The sequence below is a fragment of the Pempheris klunzingeri genome, chromosome 8, assembly GCF_042242105.1.
Source record: "Pempheris klunzingeri isolate RE-2024b chromosome 8, fPemKlu1.hap1, whole genome shotgun sequence".
NCBI classification, from domain to species: domain Eukaryota; kingdom Metazoa; phylum Chordata; class Actinopteri; order Acropomatiformes; family Pempheridae; genus Pempheris; species Pempheris klunzingeri.
This window is the reverse complement of record NC_092019.1, coordinates 132,332-152,633: the sequence shown is the minus strand read 5'-3', so window position 1 is coordinate 152,633 and position 20,302 is coordinate 132,332. Positions and strand designations below refer to the sequence as shown.

The window sequence follows — 20,302 nt, the reverse complement described above, 5'->3', positions numbered from 1 at the left end:
GTTGACTGGGTTGCCTTGGCAACATGGAGACGACCACAGGGAGACAGGTTTTGTTAAAGTAAAGTTAAAAAGAGAAACAGGACAAAAACTGTCTGATCTTTAAAGTGATATCGAAGGAGTTTTTTTTATGAACTCAAATTATCTTGGGTGTTTATTTTTACAGCAGGGAAATACATAGACCACAATCCAATGCGGCGACGTTTTAGCCAATGGGAGAAGCGAATGATCATTCGGCCAATCAGAGGGCGGCGGGAGCTTTCAAACTTCAGCGGAAGCAACTGGGAGCGACGGATAGATTCACCGGAGCCGAAGGAGAGAAGTTATTCGTCTGTTTAAAACGTTTTAAACACGAGTTTAATAAAGACAAACGTTGTTGAACTGCCGCTGGACGAAGACACGGAGCCAACGGCTAGCAGCTAACATGGCGGACTCGGCTGGACTCGGTCGCTGTGAGCCAAACAACATTTCATTCTGTCCATGTTTCACTGAAAGATACTTGTGTGTGTTTAGCTTTCCTCTGCCTCTAAGTGTGTTTCCACCTGCTGGTCCACCTGCCTCTTACGTTCAGGTGTTTTTGGAGCTGAAAGAGATTTTATGACTGAGCAGAAAGATGCTCGGAGTCATTCTTCAGCTGACTGTGTTTTACCCTGAAACACTGACGACCCAGTAAACCCTGTGACTGCCTCCCTGCTGCTGCTCCTATCTTAGGTTAGCTTGCCCTGTCGGAATTGGTTATGTGTTTTCAGACCTTAACCTATTTTCCCCGACAATGTTAAATTCCGAACTGTCAGCCAGGTGCCAACAGGAGCCTGACAGGTGACGCACACTAGAAGCAAATAACACTGAAACGTCCCCCTGAGCATCAGGGATGGGTGGCGACTGGACTCGGCTGTCCCACAGGTGTTCACTGGCCTGCTCTCCAGCAGCCTGAACGGGATGAGGATCCTTACTGAGACTAATACTAAACAGGGTAAATCGTTGTGTTCCTCCTCGTGGTTAGTGAGGAAGATTTATCCTGTTCAGCCTCAGTGAGGAGACGCTTCTCTTCTGTGTTTAGCTTCTGTGATCTGAGATGATGTTTTTATTGTGGAGACGTTTGACTGCTGTCCAATCAGAGCCCATTTCATCACCACACTGTGTCTGTGTGTCCAGATGAGCGTCTCACAGCAGACCAGATGGATGAACAAAGGATCCAGAATGTGGCCTATCAGTACCTCTGCAGACTGGAGGAGGCCAAGAGGTCAGTGCCCCCCCCCATAAAGTCTGTATAAAGAAGTGTTGGTGTCCTCTGATTGGTCGGTATCAGTCTGTGTAAAGAAGCGTCCTTTGATTGGTCGGTATCAGTCTGTAAAGAAGCGTCCTCTGATTGGTCGGTATCAGTCTGTAAAGAAGCGTCCTCTGATTGGTCGGTATCAGTCTGTAAAGAAGCGTCCTCTGATTGGTCGGTATCAGTCTATAAAGAGTGTCGGTGTCCTCTGGGTCTGAACAGTGAAGCTGATGCTGAAGAGCCTGAAAGCTGCTTCCTCTCTAGTGTCCAGCAGGGGGCGACTCCACTGGCTCCAAACAGAAGTCTGATTGGATGGAAGTCAATGAGGAAATGAGGAGACTTCTCTCCTGATTTATCAGCTCAGTGAACAGTTTCTGCTCTCAGTCTCTAGTTTACAGTCTTCTTCAGCACAGCAGGACGTTCATGTAGTCAGTGATGGTCCATTTAGAGGAAGGTACACCAGGAAGAGGGTCACTGACCAATCAGAGGAGGGTCCTGACTGAACCCGACCAATCAGAGGAGGGTCCTGTCTGAACCTGACCAATCAGAGGAGGGTCCTGTCTGAACCCGACCAATCAGAGGAGGGTCCTGTCTGAACCCGACCAATCAGAGGAGGGTCCTGTCTGAACCCGACCAATCAGAGGAGGGTCCTGTCTGAACCCGACCAATCAGAGGAGGGTTTTGTGGAACAAACGTCACTTCTGGCGAGGTCCATGAAACCAAACTCGTCGTCCACTAACCAGCGAGTGCCGTCAGTGGCCACGCCCACTTCTTATATCCAGTCTGTACCTCAGACCGTATCCCCCTCTTCTTCACCTCTCCTAATCCTTGTCCTCTTTGTCACCTGTCCCCCCCGACCCCCAGGTGGATGGAGGCGTGTATGGAGGAGGAGCTTCCTGCCCCCACTGAGCTTGAGGAGTCGTTGAGGAACGGAGTCGTTCTCGCTAAACTGGCTCATCGATTTGCTCCGAACACCGTCGCTCTGAAGAAGATCTACGACCCTGAGCAGCAGCGCTACCACGTACACACACACACACACACACACACACACACACACACACACACACACACACAGTATCCACTCAGTAACAATAGTCACTGATCGGCTGTATTGATCCTTCAGGCTGTGGGTCTTCAGTTCCGTCACACTGACAACATCAACCACTGGAGGATTGCCATGACGACGCTTGGACTACCAGTGGTCAGTAAGCATAACATTATAGATCATTGTCATTGTCATCAATCATCATATTGATCAGCTGGTCTCTGAACTGATCAGAGTATTGATCAGCTGATCAATACTTCCTGTGTTGTCTTCAGATCTTCCACCCAGAAACTACAGATGTCTATGACAAGAAGAACATGCCCAGAGCCATCTACTGTATCCATGCACTCAGGTCTGTTCACCTGTCTGCCTGCATGTGCACCTTTCTGTGTCACCTGTCTGTCTCACCTGTCTGTGTCTCTGCCTGTCTGTCTGCAGCCTATACCTGTACAGACGGGGTCTGGCTCCACAGATCCAGGACCTGTGTGGAAAAGTCAAGTTCACAGGTGACTGTGATCTGCTAAAGTCATTGAAAGGGGAGCAGAGTCCTGCACTGGGTCACTGCAGGGCACGGCCGGGTCACTGCAGGGCTGGAGATGGAGATATTGCCGTGGGGAAGTCCGGTCTGGTGTGGGTTTAGGATTCTTATACAGCATGTGTCTTTGTTGTAAAGGGACTTTATCAATAACCAATCATTAACATTGGTTATGTTTGTGTGTGTGTCCAGAGGAGGAGATCAATCACATGAAGATGGAGTTGGATAAATATGGAATTCAGATGCCAGCATTCAACAAGATTGGCGGAATTCTGGCCAATGAGCTGTCAGAGGACGAGGCGGCAGGTAGACAGACGATCTCATTGGCTGTGAGGTCACACAGTGAGGAGGAGGAGGAGGGGCTGACGAGGTGCGTGTTTTTCCCATCAGGCCATGCGGCAGTGATTGCCATTAATGAGGCGGTGGAGTGGGGTCAGGTGGAGGTGACTGCAGAGGCTCTGAGAAACCCAAACGCCCGGCTCACTGACCTCCAGGAGCTGCTGATGGCCGTCTATCAGGAGATCCTGCGGCAGGCTAAAACGAGGAAGGCCGAGCAGGCCGCCAGGGTGAGTTTGAGCTCTGATTGGTAAGAAGAAAAGGTCTGTATACCAATCAGAAGCTTCTCTGATTCTCTGTAGTCCAGTGATGTTATTATATTTACCGCACAGATGCTGCTGCTGCCGGAGTCTCACTGTGACTCTGTTCAGATGTACAGTTAGTGTACTGTGTGTATTTGTGTGTGTGTTTGTGTCAGTGTGGAGGTCCAGATGACAAAGATATCTATGAGGAGTTTCTGACTCGGAGAGAGATTCAGAACAACATCAACATCGTCAACGGTGAGACAATTCTGCTGTTCATCACACCAGACCTCTTTATAAAAATCACAGATTTTACTCCTCAGCCTCCATTAAATCTGTTCAGCTGCAGCCAGGAAATAAAACCAACCAATCACAGCCCAGCATTGTTATTGATCCCCAGTGCGGGCAGCAGTGGAGCAGGTGGACGAAGCTCTGGACTCGGAAAATGAACTATCTCTGCTTGCAGCTCTGCAGCTGCCATGTTTGGCCCTCAGGGGCCTCCGTACTGACAACGGGCCCTGGTACCTAGACCAGCTGTCAGCAGACCGCCAGCAGAAGGCACTGGTACACACACACAGACGGGATCAGATACATGGTGTGTTTTTGCTGCATCGTCATGAAACCCCTCTGTGACCTCTGACCCCAGGATCAGGGCTGTGTGGATCCTCTGGAGCCCGACGAGCTGCAGGACGGAGTGACCATCGCCAACCAGGACGCTCAGAGAGCCAGAACCAGTAAGTCCCTCAGTCCGTGGTGTTAAAAACCCTCTGACCGGCTGACGTCTGGCCTGGTGCCCCCCCCATTAGAGAATAACACTGATGTGCTGCTGGAAGATACCACTGACAGTCTGCACGGGGGCTTTTATTTTGTAAACTGAGCTGATTCTGTTTGCCGTTTGTCTGTCTGACTTCCTGCCGCCTCCTCTGCTCTGAGCTGACTGATGTCCGTCAGAAACAGACCAGGAGTGAATCTGTCTGTCTGTCTGTCTGGCTGGCTCTGACCTGTCTGTCTGACAGGTGGTGTGGCTCTGCAGAAGGTGAATTCGTGTCTTCGTGGTTCTGACCACAGACTCACAGTCGGCTGTCTGATGTCGCCTGACCTCCAGCTGCCTCAGGTGTTTCCGTTCGCTGCCGCTCTGTATCACGGAGAGCTGCAGCTGCTGCAGAGACGGACTGCACAGGTACACCTGAGACACACCTGACACACACAGACTGGTGTAGTACTGATGTAGAACTGGCAGGTGTACTTCCTGTCTGTCCACCAGGGGGAGCTGCAGCAGGAGGAGCTGTTTGTTGCCGTGGAGATGCTGTCGGCTGTCGCTCTCATCAATCAGGCGCTGGAGGCGGGACATCTGCAGCAGTTCAGCTCCTCATTGGTCAGTCCAGCTGCAGGACTGTCAGATGTCGACCCCAACTTGCAGGACAGGTATCGGGCTCTTCCTGTCTTTTTGTCCACCTGTCTGTCTCTACCTGATAATGACCATGATGATGATGCTGAATATGATGTCACTATGTGCTCAGGTACTTCAGGTGTGTGTCTGAGGTGAAGCAGCAGGTGGGCAGTAACCTGCTCACCTGGAATCAGCTGCAGGAGGGAATCAACAGAGTCAATAGTGCTGCGGAGGACGAGCACCAACGTACGCACACACACACACACACACATTGAAGCACACACGCTTATGCACACACACACACACACTTAAGCACACACGCTTATGCACACACACACGCGCTATAACAAAAACTGTTTCCTCCAAATGTGAATTGAATATTAGCCTAACGCTGCTCCCTTCAGTTTGATCGCCACAGCATTTGTGTTTACAGGGATGACGGTTTGCGCCAACAGGGGCTAGTGTTTGTGCTAATCAGCACTGAGATTCCCTTGAGGATACATTTATCATCTCTGTGTGAAACTGGAGCTCTCTGCTGGAGTTCTCTCTTCTTCTCAAGTGAACATTTTCAATTTGCATTTATTACGCAAATTTTGTGTCAATTGTGCCACCGCTGCGATTTCACATGTTTGAGCTTCGATTGACAACTTTGCATGTAAATTACATGCAGGAAAATTTGCTTTACATTTTTGTTGAAAACACACCATAATACAATGGCGTGTCTGACCCCTGTGTGACCTCTAACCCCTGTGAGACCCCTGTGAGACCTCTGACCCCTGTGAGACCCCTGTGTGACCTCTAACCCCTGTGAGACCCCTGTGTGACCTCTGACCCCTGTGTGACCTCTAACCCCTGTGAGACCCCTGTGTGACCTCTGACCCCTGTGTGACCTGTGACCTCTGACCCCTGTGTGACCTCTAACCCCTGTGTGACCTCTGACCCCTGTGTGACCTCTAACCCCTGTGAGACCCCTGTGTGACCTCTGACCCCTGTGTGACCTGTGACCCCTGTGAGACCCCTGTGTGACCTCTGACCCCTGTGTGACCTGAGACCCCTGTGAGACCCCTGTGTGACCTCTGACCCCTGTGTGACCTGTGACCCCTGTGTGACCTGTGACCCCTGTGAGACCCCTGTGTGACCTCTGACCCCTGTGTGACCTGAGACCCCTGTGTGACCTCTAACCCCTGTGTGACCTCTGACCCCTGTGTGACCTGTGACCCCTGTGTGACCTGTGACCCCTGTGAGACCCCTGTGTGACCTCTGACCCCTGTGTGACCCTTGTGTGACCTCTGACCCCTGTGAGACCCCTGTGTGACCTCTGACCCCTGTGAGACCCCTGTGTGACCTCTGACCCCTGTGTGACCCTTGTGTGACCTCTGACCCCTGTGTGACCCCTGTGTGACCTCTGACCCCTGTGAGACCCCTGTGTGACCTCTGACCCCTGTGTGACCTCTGACCCCTGTGAGACCCCTGTGTGACCTGTGACCCCTGTGTGACCTCTGACCCCTGTGTGACCTGTGACCCCTGTGTGACCCCTGTGTGACCTCTGACCCCTGTGAGACCCCTGTGTGACCTCTGACCCCTGTGTGACCTCTGACCCCTGTGAGACCCCTGTGTGACCTCTGACCCCTGTGTGACCTCTGACCCCTGTGTGACCCCTGTGTGACCTCTGACCCCTGTGAGACCCCTGTGTGACCTCTGACCCCTGTGTGACCCCTACAGAGCTGCTGGTGGTTGGTCTGGTTAACGAGGCTGTGATCAGAGGAGACTCTCAGCAGCTGCTGTCTGCTCTGCTGCGGACCTCCTGTGGTCTGGATCAGGTTCTTCCAGCCAACACCTGCAGGTACCTGACCCTGCTGACCCGAGCCAGGCAGCACAAAGCCCAGGTAAATCCACGCAGCTATATTCAAGATTCTTTATTTGTCACATACACAGTTATACACAGTATAATGTGCAGTGAAATGCGGACCACCCTCCTCCGGGCCAAGAAGTCCTGCTTGGTGCTGCTGCCCATCCAGGTGGAGATGCTCCCAGCCAGAACACTCTCAATGGTGCAGGTGTAAAAGTTCCTGAGCACATTGAGAGGGAGCTTAAAGTCAATCAGGCATCTGAGGTGGTGGAGACGCTGTCCAGCCTTCTTCACCAAGGTGTCGATGTGACAGGACCACGTCAGATCCTGCGTGATGTTGACACCCAGGTATTTGAAGCTGTCCACTCTCCACCTCGGTCCCGCTGATCCTGAGTGGTTGGTAGCTCCTCTGCTGCTTCCTGCTGTAGTCCACAATCAGCTCCTTGGACGTTCAGGAGGAGACTGTTGTCTCTGCACCAGTCCTCCAGGTGGCTGATCTCTGTCAAATAGTCCTCCTCATTATTGTTGGAGATCAGACCCACCACAGCTGTGTCGTCAGCGAACTTCAGGATGGTGTTAGAGTCTGATGTGGACAGGCAGTCATGAGTGTACAAGGAGTACAGCAGAGGGCTCAGCACACAGCCCTGGGGGGCACCGATGTTCAGGGGGGATGACAGGTGTTTCCCTACTTTAACCACCTGTGGTCTGCTGGTCAGAAAGCTGTAGACCCACCTGCGGGGGGGGGGGGGGGGGTGGGGGGGGGGTGAGTCCGAGGTCCAGCAGCTTAGTGACCAGTCTGGAGGGGACTATGGTGTTGAATGCTGAACTGATGTCCACAAACAGCATTCTCACATAGTTTCCCCACCTGGTATCCAGGTGGGGAAACTATGTGAGAATTGTAGGGGGTCCAGGGAGGCAGGTATGGAGGAGGTGATGAAATTCTTGACCAGTCTCTCAAAAAATTTCATCACCACAAAGGTAAGGGGGATGGGCCGGTAGTGGTTCAGACAGCTGGGCCGGGCTTTCTTGGGGACAGGGACCGTAACAGACTGTTTGAAGCAGGTGGGGATGATGCACTGGGAGAGGGAGATGTCAAATATTTCCGTGAACACCGGTGCAAGCTGGTCGGCACAGGCTTTGAGGACGCGGCCGGTGATGCCGTCTGGTCCCGCTGCCTTCCAGGTGTTCACGCGTCGAAACATCCTCCTCACGTCGTGCTCCTTCACGGTGCATGTTTCCTCCTCTCTGCCGGGCAGTATGCCGACCTCTCGGCTGGGGGCCTGGAAGCGTGCATAAAAGTCACTCAGTTCGTCGGCAGAGACGTCAGCACGCATCGCGGACTGCGGTGCTGCTTTATAGTCCTTTGTCGTCCGTAGTCCCTGCCACAGTCCCCTGCTGTCACTCTGCTGTAGCTGTGACTCCAGCTTCTTCCTGTACCTCTGCTTGGCCTCCCTCACGACTCTGCGGACGCCGTACGAAGCGGCCCGGTACGGTTCCATGTTCCCGGTGGCGAGTCCCGTGTTGTAGGCAGCAGTGCGGGACTTCAGAGCGTCGCGGATGGCTTTGTCCACCCTCTGATTGGTCAGACCAGCGTATCACTTCTCTTTGTGCCGGGGCCGCACGCTTCAGCTTTTGTTTGTATTTGGGCAGAAGGAGAATAGACGAGTGGTCTGAGTCTTTGCTGCATAGCCGTCTTTGAAGGGGGAATAACAGTGGTCCAAAGTTCTCTGTCCTCTGGTGGGGAAGGTGATGTGTTAGCGAAGTTCCGGCATCACCTTCCTTCCCCGGCCACGATGAGGGCTGCTTCCTGGTGGTTAGCCTGGTAGCATGTCCACCTGTGGTGGAATGTAGGTGGCGCTGAATATAACAGGTGAATTCCCGGGGGAGGATAGAAGGGCCTGCATTTTTTTTTTTTTTTTTTTTGAATTTTTTTTTTTTTTTTAGAAATGTTGACAGACATAAGAGTACGAGTATGTACCAAAATTTCCAATTTGTTTTTATATATATATATATATATATATATATACACACACAAAATGAGCTTAACATAACACCCACCCTCCCACCTACCCAAGAAACATGGAGGAACCTCACCTAGATTAGCAGATAAGAGAGTACTTGACACCTGACACTTACAGATCCAACAAACATAGAATTCATAAAGGTGACAATATAAGTACAGAATAATAAGAGAAAAATTAATAAATAATGTTATACCCAGTGTTATTATTGAGTGACATACTGTAGCTTGCACGAAGAAGAAATTATAAGTAAATAAGATGGAAAATACGCAGGAGTTACTGCTAGGTTGTATTAGGCAGAACTTTGAGTCCATCCAAATAAGTCAGCACTGGGTCCCAGGTGGAGAAGAATTTTTCTCTAGAACCTCGGAGTGAGTATTTTATCTTTTCCAACTGTACAAACCGCATGAGGTCACTCAACCACAAAGGTGCTTTAGGTGGGTATTTGGATTTCCAATGTAAAAGTATTCTTCTCCATGCAAGTAATGTTGTAAAAGCAATTATATTTTCATGTCCTTTTGATATTGCATAATGTCTCTATAACACCGAATATGGCTGCTGCTGCACTGGGTTGCAAATCAATATTAAGTGCCTTTGAAAGCGCAAAGATAACGGACCAATAGGGAGCTAAAACAGGGCATGACCAAAACATATGGGTTAAGTCAGCTGGGGCATTATGACATCTGTCACAACTTGCAGTTATATTAGGAAATAATTTAGACAGTCTTGCCTTGGAAAAGTGAACGCGATGCACAACCTTGAATTGTATTATGTTTAGCTTTGCACAGGAAGAGCTATCATTTACTCTTTGTAGGGCACGATTCCACATGTCCTCCTCTATGTCCTCCCCCAGCTCCTCCACCCAGTCCTCCCTGATTTTTAAAAGGGATTTGTTGTTAAGAGAAGTTATACAGTCAGTGATCCTTGAAATGAGTCTTTTTGTGTTAAAAGAAATATCTAACCTATCATCTAAACTCGGAAGTGAGCGTAAACCCGGAAAGTTAGGGTCGCTATACTGAAGGAAATGGCGGACTTGGAAATACCGAAATAAGCTGGATCGTGGAAGGTCAAATTTATGTAATAATTCATCAAAACTAGCAAATAGACCGTTTATGTACAGGTCTTTAAATTTAAAAATGCCTTGTCTTTGCCAAAGAGAAAATTCAGAGTCTAATCTAGCTGGGGGGAAAGGAAGGGCCGGCATTTTATTGTTAAAAGTTCCAGGTTGGGCAAGCAGGACTTGGCGAGATAGGCAACATTTCTGCACCAGTTGGTGTTAACCATGAGACAGACTCCCCCGCCTTTAGTTTTTCCAGACTCAGCCGTTCTGTCCATACGATGAACTGAGAAGAACTCCGCTGGTTGAACGGCGTGGTCCAGTATCATGGGGGTCAGCCATGTCTCTGTGAGGCAGATAATGCTGCAGTCCCTTGTGTCCCTCTGGTACCTGATCCTGGCTCGGAGTTCGTCCAGTTTGTTATCCAGAGACTGGACGTTAGCGAGCAGGATACTGGGCAGCGGAGGGTTGTGTGCTCTGAGCCTCAGCCTGTTCCTGATGCTGGACCGTTTTCCCCCGGGGCCTCTTATGCAGAGTGTAGCCGGCGCGTCCTTCGTTGTTGTTGTTGAGGGCCCCTCGCAGGATCTCGCCGGGCCAGGACGCGTCGGGAGCCAAAGTGGATTAAATTGGAAGTAGACCAATGTTCACCAGTGTGTCTCTGTCAAATTTGATACGACAAGGGCACAACATGCCCTTAACATGCCTTTAACAAAAAGTTAAAGAAAAGTTGACTAAAAGTAAAATAAGTCTGGAGCAGGTACGACGGCAGCCACACTCACCGGCGCCATCTACACTATATCCACGCAGGTAACTGATAGCTCACACTTGAACCTTGAACTGTATCTGAATCTCTGATCTTACTTGTTCAGTTACTGATTATTTCACACCTGAAGTCACATGTCCTCCTTCTGTCCAATCAGGTGAGCAGAGACCCCGGAGCTGAGCTGTGGTTGGCTGATATCCAGGAAGCAGTGAGGAGAGCCAATCAGGAGAACCAGAACGCTCTGAAGCGTGAGTCGAGAACCTGTAACAGCTGGATCAATCAAACATTCAGACCCCTATTGATCATTACTAATCAGTGTTGATTGTCGTCCTCTGTGTCTCAGTGTGTCTGTCGGTGGCTGCAATCAATCAGGCTGTGAAGGAGAACAAAGTGAACCAGACTCTTCGTGTTCTGAGTCTACCTGAAGTTCACCTGCAGGGACTCATTCCTACCTGTGCTGCTGATTATCAGAGAGAGCTCTACAGACTGCTCACAGTCAGGAAACAGACAGGTACGGCTGACCGACTACAGACCGGTACGGGGCTGTACCGACTACTGACAGGTACGGGGCTGTACCGACTACAGACCGGTACGGGGCTGTACCGACTACTGACAGGTACGGGGCTGTGCCGACTACAGACAGGCACGGGGCTGTGCCGACTACTGACAGGTACGGGGCTGTACCGACTACAGACCGGTACGGGGCTGTACCGACTACTGACAGGTACGGGGCTGTACCGACTACAGACCGGTACGGGGCTGTGCCGACTACTGACAGGTACGGGGCTGTGCCGACTACAGACAGGCACGGGGCTGTACCGACTACTGACAGGTACGGGGCTGTACCGACTACAGACCGGTACGGGGCTGTACCGACTACTGACAGGTACGGGGCTGTGCCGACTACAGACAGGCACGGGGCTGTGCCGACTACTGACAGGCACGGGGCTGTGCCGACTACAGACAGGCACGGGGCTGTGCCGACTACTGACAGGCACGGGGCTGTGCCGACTACAGACAGGCACGGGGCTGTGCCGACTACTGACAGGCACGGGGCTGTGCCGACTACTGACAGGCACGGGGCTGTGCCGACTACAGACAGGTACGGGGCTGTGCCGACTACTGACAGGCACGGGGCTGTGCCGACTACAGACAGGCACGGGGCTGTGCCGACTACTGACAGGTACGGGGCTGTGCCGACTACAGACAGGTACGGGGCTGTGCCGACTACAGACAGGTACGGGGCTGTGCCGACTACTGACAGGTACGGGGCTGTGCCGACTACAGACAGGCACGGGGCTGTGCCGACTACAGACAGGCACGGGGCTGTGCCGACTACTGACAGGCACGGGGCTGTGCCGACTACTGACAGGCACGGGGCTGTGCCGACTACAGACAGGCACGGGGCTGTGCCGACTACAGACAGGCACGGGGCTGTGCCGACTACTGACAGGTACGGGGCTGTGCCGACTACTGACAGGTACGGGGCTGTGCCGACTACAGACAGGCACGGGGCTGTGCCGACTACTGACAGGCACGGGGCTGTGCCGACTACAGACAGGCACGGGGCTGTGCCGACTACTGACAGGCACGGGGCTGTGCCGACTACTGACAGGTACGGGGCTGTGCCGACTACAGACAGGCACGGGGCTGTGCCGACTACTGACAGGCACGGGGCTGTGCCGACTACTGACAGGCACGGGGCTGTGCCGACTACAGACAGGTACGGCTGACCGACCATTAACGTTGTGATGTCACCGTGTCTAGGAGACAACAGGAGTCCGTGGGTTCGAGTCCAGCTGGACGACGACTCGTTCTACTTCTTCCACCTGAACAGGCTGGAGGGCAGCTGGGAGAAACCCAGCGGCTTCATACACAACAGTGTGTTCCTGGACCGACACCAGATACAGGTGAGATGCTTCTGAGGACAGACACACTTGAGGGACTGATGAAACATTCTGATTGGTCAACAGCAGCGACATGCCGTGTGTGATGTCGTGCGTCCCCTACAGGAAGTGGTCAGCACTGTTTCGGACTCATACAGTCGCGGCGTCCTGTGGTGGAGCCGTGAGGCCCTCGTCGTCCGTCTGCAGGCCGTCGCTCAAGGGTTCCTGATCAGACAGAAGCTGGAGGCTCGGCGGCGTTATGTGATCAGTCAGACACCCGCTGTCATCATCATCCAGGTGAGAACACCCCGCTGTTGGCGGGCACAGGTCTAGTGACATCAGAGCACACCTGTGTGACGTACTTGTTGGTGGTGTCTTCCTGTTTCAGTCTCACTGGAGGAGGTTTGTCCAGCAGAGGGCGTACCGACAGCGGCTGCAGTTTCTCTACATGAACTGGAGAGCCGTTGTCAAGGTAACAACCAGCCAATCACGACTGAAGCTAGTTTTTATCAACTTGAAGCTTTCAAGGTCTCCAGATGAACTGAAATGTTAAAGTTAGATTTAAAGTTCAGGTGAATCATCAGAGTGAGAGACTGCTGACAGTCAGTAATAAAGTCTCTGTCCTCGTGAATGTTTGTATGAATAGATCCAGTCGTTGGTGAGGACGTGGGCAGCGAGGAAAAAATATCAAGCTCGACTGAGTTTCTTCAGACATCATGTGAGTTGCACAAAATGTTTCTGCGTCGCCTCTTTGTTCTGTCAGATATTCTGAATCTTTGCTTCAGACCAGAGCTGAAAATTAAGTTACCTCTAAATACACTCTGAGGAGGTCAAACTGTCTCATTTCACAAGAATAAAGAGCAAATATGAGAGAATAAAACTGCTTCCCCCTGTTTCAGGTCTTAATGTTAAACTAAGCTAGCTGTGTGCCCTTGTGCGCAGTCTTTTTGCTAAGCTGTGTACCCCTCAATCAATCAACCAATCAATCAATCAATCAATCAATCAGTCAGTGTTTCTCTCTCCAGCTTCAGGTCACAGCAGCGTTCTCTCAGACTGTTTCCATAAAGAGCAGCTCAGAACAAACTCTTTCATTCAGAGACCAAAGATTCAGGAATTCAACAGGAAGGATTCAAGAATCCACACAGAGCAGCTCAGAGATTAGATTAGGACCCAGTGGAGGAAGAACTCCCCTTTAACGGGGGGAACTCCCCTTTAACGGGAGGACTCCCCTTTAACGGGGGGAACTCCCCTTTAACGGGAGAACTCCTCTTTAACGGGAGAACTCCCCTTTAACGGGAGAACTCCTCTTTAACGGAGGAACTCCCCTTTAACGGGAGAACTCCTCTTTAACGGAGGAACTCCCTGTTAAAGGGGGGGGTTCTTTCTGTCGGGTCCATGTTGGGTCTAGGTTTGAGAGAGGGGGGGTGCACAACAAACGGCAACTAAAATAATAACAGTAAGAATAGTGCTGTTATCTCCTTCCAGTCTGGGTTCTTTATGCTAAGCTAAGCTAGCTGTGCACCCCAGCATGTTCTGTCTCCATGGTGTGAAGGTGTAGTACCTGTGTGTCCACAGGTGGGCGCTGTAATAAAGATCCAGGCCTTCTTCAGAGCCAGCCGGGCTCGAGACGAGTATAGGATGCTGGGTAAGTTAACTAATGAGACGCTGCCTCTGATTGGTCGGATTATCCCAAAAACTGACATCATGAGACTTCATTGGTCAGTCTGAAATTATGTCATTTTTTAGACTGAGCTGTCATTAAGCCCCTCCCCTCCTCCCACCTGTCTCAGTGCACTCGGAGACGCCCCCCTTGTCTGTGGTTAGGAAGTTCGCTCACCTGCTTGACCTGGATGATGGTGACATCAAAGAGGAGGCGGAGCTGCTGCGTCAGAGGGAGGAGGTGGTGAGGACCATCCGCTTCAACCGACAGCTGGAGGCCGATCTGGACCTGATGGACCTGAAGATCGGCCTGCTGGTGCGGAACAGAGCCACGCTACAGGTAACCAGACTGGTGGACAGGTAATCAGACTGGTGGACAGGTAACCAGACTGGTGGACAGGTAACCAGACTGGTGGACAGGTAAGACAGAAACCTGATGTGCTGTTAGAGTAAGTGTCCTAGTTGGCGTTAACAAGTCCGTCTCTGTGAACAGGAAGTGGTGTCTCACTGTAAGAAACTAACGAAGAAGAACAAGGAGCAGCTGTCGGACATGATGGACGTGGAGAGAAGTAAAGGACTGAAGGCTCTGAGCAGAGACCGGAGGGACAGACTGGAGGCCTACCAGCACCTGTTCTACCTTCTGCAGGTAACACACACGCCAGCACCTGTTCTACCTTCTGCAGGTAACACACACGCCAGCACACACAGCATGTGGTCAGGTGAGGTCTTTGAGCAGGTGTACCTGTGTTCCAGACCCAGCCCCTGTACCTGGCCCAGCTGATCTTCCTGATGCCTCAGAGCCGCTCCACCTCCTTCATGGAGATGTTGGTGTTCAGCCTGTTTAACTACGGCTCCGACCGCAGGGAGGCTTACCTGCTGCTCCACCTGTTCACCGAGGCGCTGCGCTACGAGATCAGGTGACCAACATACCCGTCTCTGCGTGATGTCATCAGTGAGGTGTATCTGTCTCTGTCTCCGTCTCTGTGTGATGATGTCATCAGCGAGGTGTACCTGTCTCTGTGTGTCAGGCTGAAGGTGGAGCGGCCTCAGGACGTGGTCACAGGTAACCCCACAGTCATCAAGATGCTGGTGAACTTTTACCGCCACGCCCGTGGTCAGAATACCCTGCGGGACTCTCTGGGTCCAGCCCTGCAGGACGTCCTAATGGACCGGACTGTCAGCATCAGGACCGACCCGGTCGACGTCTACAAGACCTGGATCAACCAGACCGAGAGCCAGACCGGACACAGGAGGTCAGTACACAGTCAGGTACACACACACACACACACACACACACATTCACCTGGATGGGTGATACTTCATAATCCACCTGCTGCTGTTCAGGACACCGTCACACCTGGTTATTCCTGCTGCTACCTGGTTGCACTGTGAATTGGCTGTTGTAGGTGGAGCAGACAGGTTATGGATGTGTGATGGTGCTGAAGTAGGTGAGTTATGGACCTTTGTGCTTCCCGTACTGACTCACCTGTGTGTGTGCGTGCAGTTCGCTGCCCTACGACGTCTCGCCTGCAGTCGCTCTGAGTCACCCTGAGGTCCAGAGACGCATCGACATCGCCATCATCAACCTGAAGAACCTGACGGACCGCGTCCTCAAGGCCATCACCTCCAACCTGCACAGACTACCGTAGGTCTCCACCCGCACACCTGTCCTCCTCCACCTGCACACCTGTCCACCTATACTCCTCCACCTGCACACCTGTCCACCTCCACCTGCACACCTGTCCACCTATACTCCTCCACCTGTACACCCTGTCTTACCTGTGTTGCAGGTATGGGTTACGTTACACTGCAAAGGTGCTCAGAGATGCTCTGAGGATGAAATTCCCCGAAGCCAGTGAAGACGAACTCTACAAGGTAACTCCAAGTGTTTGACGGAGCCCAGCCAATCAGCTGCCAGTGTTGTGTAGATCCAGGAAGTAGACGAGAGTCCGGTTGGCCAGGTGGATGTAACAAGTGTGTAGGTTCACTATGAAAACCCTCTACACAACAGAGCTCACCTGTTAGGTGACACACCTGACCCATTGCGTTTACACAGTAAACAGGTAGGAAATACCATGTTTACAGGAGGACAATAATCCTAAACATGTGACAGAGGACGCTGGTTTTCTGTTCATTATGAGAGTAACAAGGTTTAACCCCCTAAACACTGAGCTGCTGAAGTTAGTGTTCAGGCAAGTGATCAGAGCAGGATGCCGTCTGTCAGAGTTTAACGTCACAGCATAGAAACTGATTCTAGTCGGAGCCTGAAAACAAGAAGGAGTCTGAACAGGTGAGTCTCAGTCATCCAGTCTGCGTCAGACAGGAGCTGCTCACTGCTCATTCAGATTGCCAAAATGTAAACAAACATAGGCTAAAAATTAGTGTAACGTTACCAGAACGTTAGCTGACCTTGACAGATGGCCGACACATGAGCTCAGGACCAGAGTTACATCAGGAAACTGATGTTACAATCACCTGAGTGAACCATACGCTAATACCATACCACTAACGCTGGTAATGTGCTGCTAACAGGCGGGCCTCAGTTGTTTTGGTGTCTTCCTGTCTCAGATTGTTGGGAACCTTGTCTACTACCGCTACATGAACCCGGCCATCGTGGCTCCAGACGGATTCGATGTGGTGGACCGTGCTGTCGGCTCCGCCCTGCAGCCAGAGCAGCGCCACATGCTGGGCTCCATCGCCCGCATGCTGCAGCACGGCGCTGCCAACAAACATTTCCACGGAGATGGGTACCACGTCACAGCTCTGAACCAGTACATCAGCCAGACCCACACCAAGTTCAGGTCAGTGTCCACAGGACCGTGCAGGGTGTAATGACTTGTCTCTGGACTGGACTCGCGGCTCTAGGCTGACCTGGTTCATGGGGTTCTTGCTTGTGTCTGACAGGAAGTTCCTGTCGAGCGTCTGTGACGTTCCTGAACCTGAGGACAGATTCAACGTGGACGAGTTCTCAGAGCTGCTCATCGTCAACAAACCTGTCGTCTACATTTCCATCAGCGAGCTGCTCAACACGCACCAGGTCTGTACCAGACCTGGATACTGGTGACACTGCTGGTACTGCTGGTACTTCTGGTACTAACAGTCCTGCACCGGGATCTTCACTCTGTGTGTCTTTGTGTTCAGTTGCTGCTGGAGCATCAGGAGGTTTTGTGTCCCGACCCCTCAGACCCCCTCAGACTGCTGCTGAAGGACCTCGGACCAGTGCCCCCCCTGCAGGACCTCATCGGTACTACAACCAATCCCACAGATAGTGCTGGTGCTACTGTTTCTAACACTGCTGGTACAAACCGGTTTGTGTCGGTGAACCAGGGTCTGACGCCTGAGCTTTCTGCTCCTCAGGAGAGTCTTCATCATCAGATCCAGGATCAGAGTCCAGTCCTCAGACCAGCAAGATGGAGGTTTCTCTGACGCTGACCAACAAGTTTGACGTCTTCAAAGAGTCAGATGACAAACCAGATGCCAGAGCGCTGCTGCTCAGGTAGCTTAGCACATTCGTCTCACCTGTTCAGGTAGCTTAGCATGTTAGCCTCACCTACTCAGGTATGCTGAGACAGCAGCTGGATGTGCAGTAGTGAGCGCGCTCAGATGCCCCAATCAATTAATCAATCAATCTTTATTTATATAGCGCCAATTCACAACAGCGTTATCTCCAGACTCTTTCAATAAAGAGCAGGTCTAGACCAAACTGTTTAATTAGAGAGAGACCAAAGATTCAAGAATCCCCACATGAGCAGCATCAGATGTTATACTGAGCAACAGTGGAGGAAGAACTCCCCTTTAACAGGAAGAAACCTGGAACAGACCCAGGATCAGGGGGGGGGGGCTTCTGTAGGGGTCCATGTTGGGTGGAGGTTGGACAGAGAGAGAGAGAGAGAGAGACAGACAGAGACAGACAGAGACAGACAGAGACAGAGAGAGAGAGAGAGAGACAGAGAGAGACAGACAGACAGAGACAGACAGACAGAGAGAGACAGAGAGAGACAGACAGACAGAGACAGACAGAGAGAGACAGACAGAGACAGACAGAGACAGACAGAGACAGACAGAGACAGACAGACAGAGAGAGAGAGAGAGAGAGACAGAGAGAGACAGACAGACAGAGACAGACAGAGACAACACAAACAGTTTGTGACATCATAAACAAAGGCGTTTTTTTTTTTCAGCACAAAACAGCTGATCATCGATGTCATCAGGACTCAGTCAGGTGACTCTTTGAGTGACATCCTAAGAGCCTCTGCGTCACATGACCAGGTGCGCACGCGCACACACACACACACAGGTACAGGTACAGGTACAGGTACAGGTACAGGTGACCCTCAGGTAAACTTCAGTTGTCTTTTCTGCGTCTCCCACACAGGAAGTGTGTCACAGTTGGCTGGTGCAGTGCCGTGCTCGGCAGGATGCTCGCACACCTGAGAAGATGAAGAGGAACCAGTCGCTGGTCGCCAACGGCAACTTGAGCTTAGAGGAGAAGAAGAGGAAGATCCTGAGGAGTCTTCGTCGTCTGGAGGGACTCGGAGTCCTGAGACCCCCCCAAACTGAAAACCAGATCCTACAGATGATTGCGAAGGTGACCAGTGGCTTGGTATACTGCTGTAAGAATGATGACCTCACCTTTACACAGTAACAGGTAACATTAACTTGCACCCCCCTGCCCAGGACATTCGTCAGCAGCGTCTGCACCGCCAGCGTCGGGGGGCGGAGCTTCAGAAGCTCCGTCAGACTCTCGGCAGCCTGCAGGCAAAGAGCGGTTTCCACAGCGAACAGGTTGACTACTACAGACATTACATCACTTCCTGTTTGGACAACCTGACTGCCAGGTACATTTTGGCTGCGATGCCTCATTAATGTTTTACATCAGAGGCCCTGAAGCTGACTCACCTCCAGGCCTGAATCCAAACTCTGTTTGGCTGTCTGTAAACCACCGCCTCTCAGTTCAAAGGCTGTGATTGGTTCTGTGTTGCAGTAAATCGACCAATAAGAAGGCGGCAGAGGGCAAAGGGAAGAAGAAGGTTCCTGCTGTGAGCTACAGTGCCGCTCGCCTGCAGGAGAAAGGAGTTCTGTTAGAGATCCAAGATCTGCCAGCTACACAGTGAGAACACAGAACACACAGAGAACATGTAACATCACACTTAAATATTCAACACCATAAAACATGCCAAATTTAATGTTACACATGTTCATTTAAAAACATTTAACGTCACACGTTAATGTTACAAACTTTCATGTTAAAGTATCAAACTTAACATGTAAACACATGTGGTGGTCAAAGTGAGCTGAACCGAGCCAAACTGTTCAGGTTTAAGAACGTCGTCTTCGACATCGTTCCTGGACCCGAGAGAGGAAGCTTCACCGTCAAAGCTCGATTCCTGGGTGTCGACATGGAGGAGTTCCTGCTCAGATACCAGGTACCAAACCGGGCCAAAGACTGGGCCCAACCAGGCCAGATACTGAGTTGAAGACCACACAGAGGTTGTCTTAGTGATATTTTAATGTGTCTGTCAGTTTGACTCGTGTTTAATTTAACCACTCAGTTAAATGAAGCATCAGTACTGTTGCTATGGTTACCTGCACATTATCACATCTCCAGCTGTGTGTGTGTGTGTGTGTGTGTGTGTGTGTGTGTGTGTGTGTGTGTGTGTGTGTGTGTGTGTGTGTGTTAGGACTTGCTACAGCTGCAGTATGAGGGTGTGGCGGTAATGAAGATATTCGACAAGGCGAAGGTCAACGTCAACCTGCTCATCTTCCTCCTCAACAAGAAGTTCTTCAAGAAATGAACCGAGTGAAGCTCTTACCTTTATACTCCTATCTGTCTGTACCTGACTACATTCACACACCTGTTTATGCTACTGAGTGAGACATCCTCTAACACTCCTATCTCTGTGTCTGTACCTGACTACAGTGCAGTGAGACATCGTCCTTCAGATCTGATCAATTAATTGACAAAGGTTATCAATTAATAATCTTTATTGATATATTCCTTTATTGTCAAGGCTTAGCTGCATGTTATCACTTTTTAACAAGAGAATCAAACAGATCAATAATCATTATACTATAAACAGAGTTAAGCCTCTTCTCTTATGGTTTTCTATCCCTACGTCATCTGTAATTGATCAGTCAGCTGACTGATCAATAATGATCAGATGACCAGTAGCTATAAGATCAGCTGTAAATACTTGTGTTTTCTTTTAAATGTTTGAACAATTTTTACTCCAATAAACACATTAACTTCTC

At 51.1% G+C, this 20,302-nt stretch overlaps 1 protein-coding gene across 3 annotated transcripts; it reads left to right on the top strand.

The window, feature by feature from the left end:
- The first annotated feature begins 293 nt into the window (after window positions 1–293).
- iqgap3 (IQ motif containing GTPase activating protein 3) lies at window positions 294–20,302 on the top strand. 3 transcript variants are annotated; one of them, XM_070835013.1, is made up of 38 exons: window positions 294–449; window positions 1,153–1,240; window positions 2,132–2,288; window positions 2,391–2,468; window positions 2,588–2,664; window positions 2,751–2,818; window positions 3,040–3,153; window positions 3,238–3,413; window positions 3,602–3,683; window positions 3,826–3,983; window positions 4,072–4,159; window positions 4,442–4,605; window positions 4,690–4,850; window positions 4,946–5,061; window positions 6,538–6,701; window positions 10,663–10,753; window positions 10,849–11,016; window positions 12,273–12,415; window positions 12,518–12,688; window positions 12,780–12,863; window positions 13,038–13,109; window positions 13,967–14,036; window positions 14,182–14,390; window positions 14,544–14,696; window positions 14,804–14,967; window positions 15,079–15,303; window positions 15,555–15,695; window positions 15,841–15,925; window positions 16,619–16,851; window positions 16,955–17,087; window positions 17,192–17,294; window positions 17,408–17,546; window positions 18,232–18,319; window positions 18,426–18,638; window positions 18,728–18,888; window positions 19,035–19,160; window positions 19,368–19,476; window positions 19,732–20,302. In XM_070835013.1, exons 1-38 carry the CDS (start codon window positions 422–424, stop codon window positions 19,843–19,845), a joined length of 4,914 nt encoding a protein of 1,637 aa, XP_070691114.1. In that variant the 5' UTR covers window positions 294–421; the 3' UTR covers window positions 19,846–20,302. The 3 variants fall into 3 exon arrangements, with proteins under 3 accessions (XP_070691114.1, XP_070691113.1, XP_070691115.1); XM_070835012.1 differs by having other exon boundaries at window positions 3,826–3,989; XM_070835014.1 differs by lacking the exons at window positions 294–449; window positions 1,153–1,240; window positions 2,132–2,288; ... (1 more) ...; window positions 2,588–2,664; window positions 2,751–2,818 and adding an exon at window positions 2,891–2,940 and having other exon boundaries at window positions 3,826–3,989.

Bases quoted from the DNA above. Each gene is read 5' to 3' on its own strand.
- iqgap3 (XM_070835012.1), top strand. From the start codon at position 422: ATGGCGGACTCGGCTGGACTCGGTCGCT. The intron at 2,469-2,587 runs GTCAGTAAGCAT...TGTTGTCTTCAG, and splicing joins CGACGCTTGGACTACCAGTG to ATCTTCCACCCAGAAACTAC. The intron at 17,295-17,407 runs GTACTACAACCA...TCTGCTCCTCAG, and splicing joins CCCCCTGCAGGACCTCATCG to GAGAGTCTTCATCATCAGAT.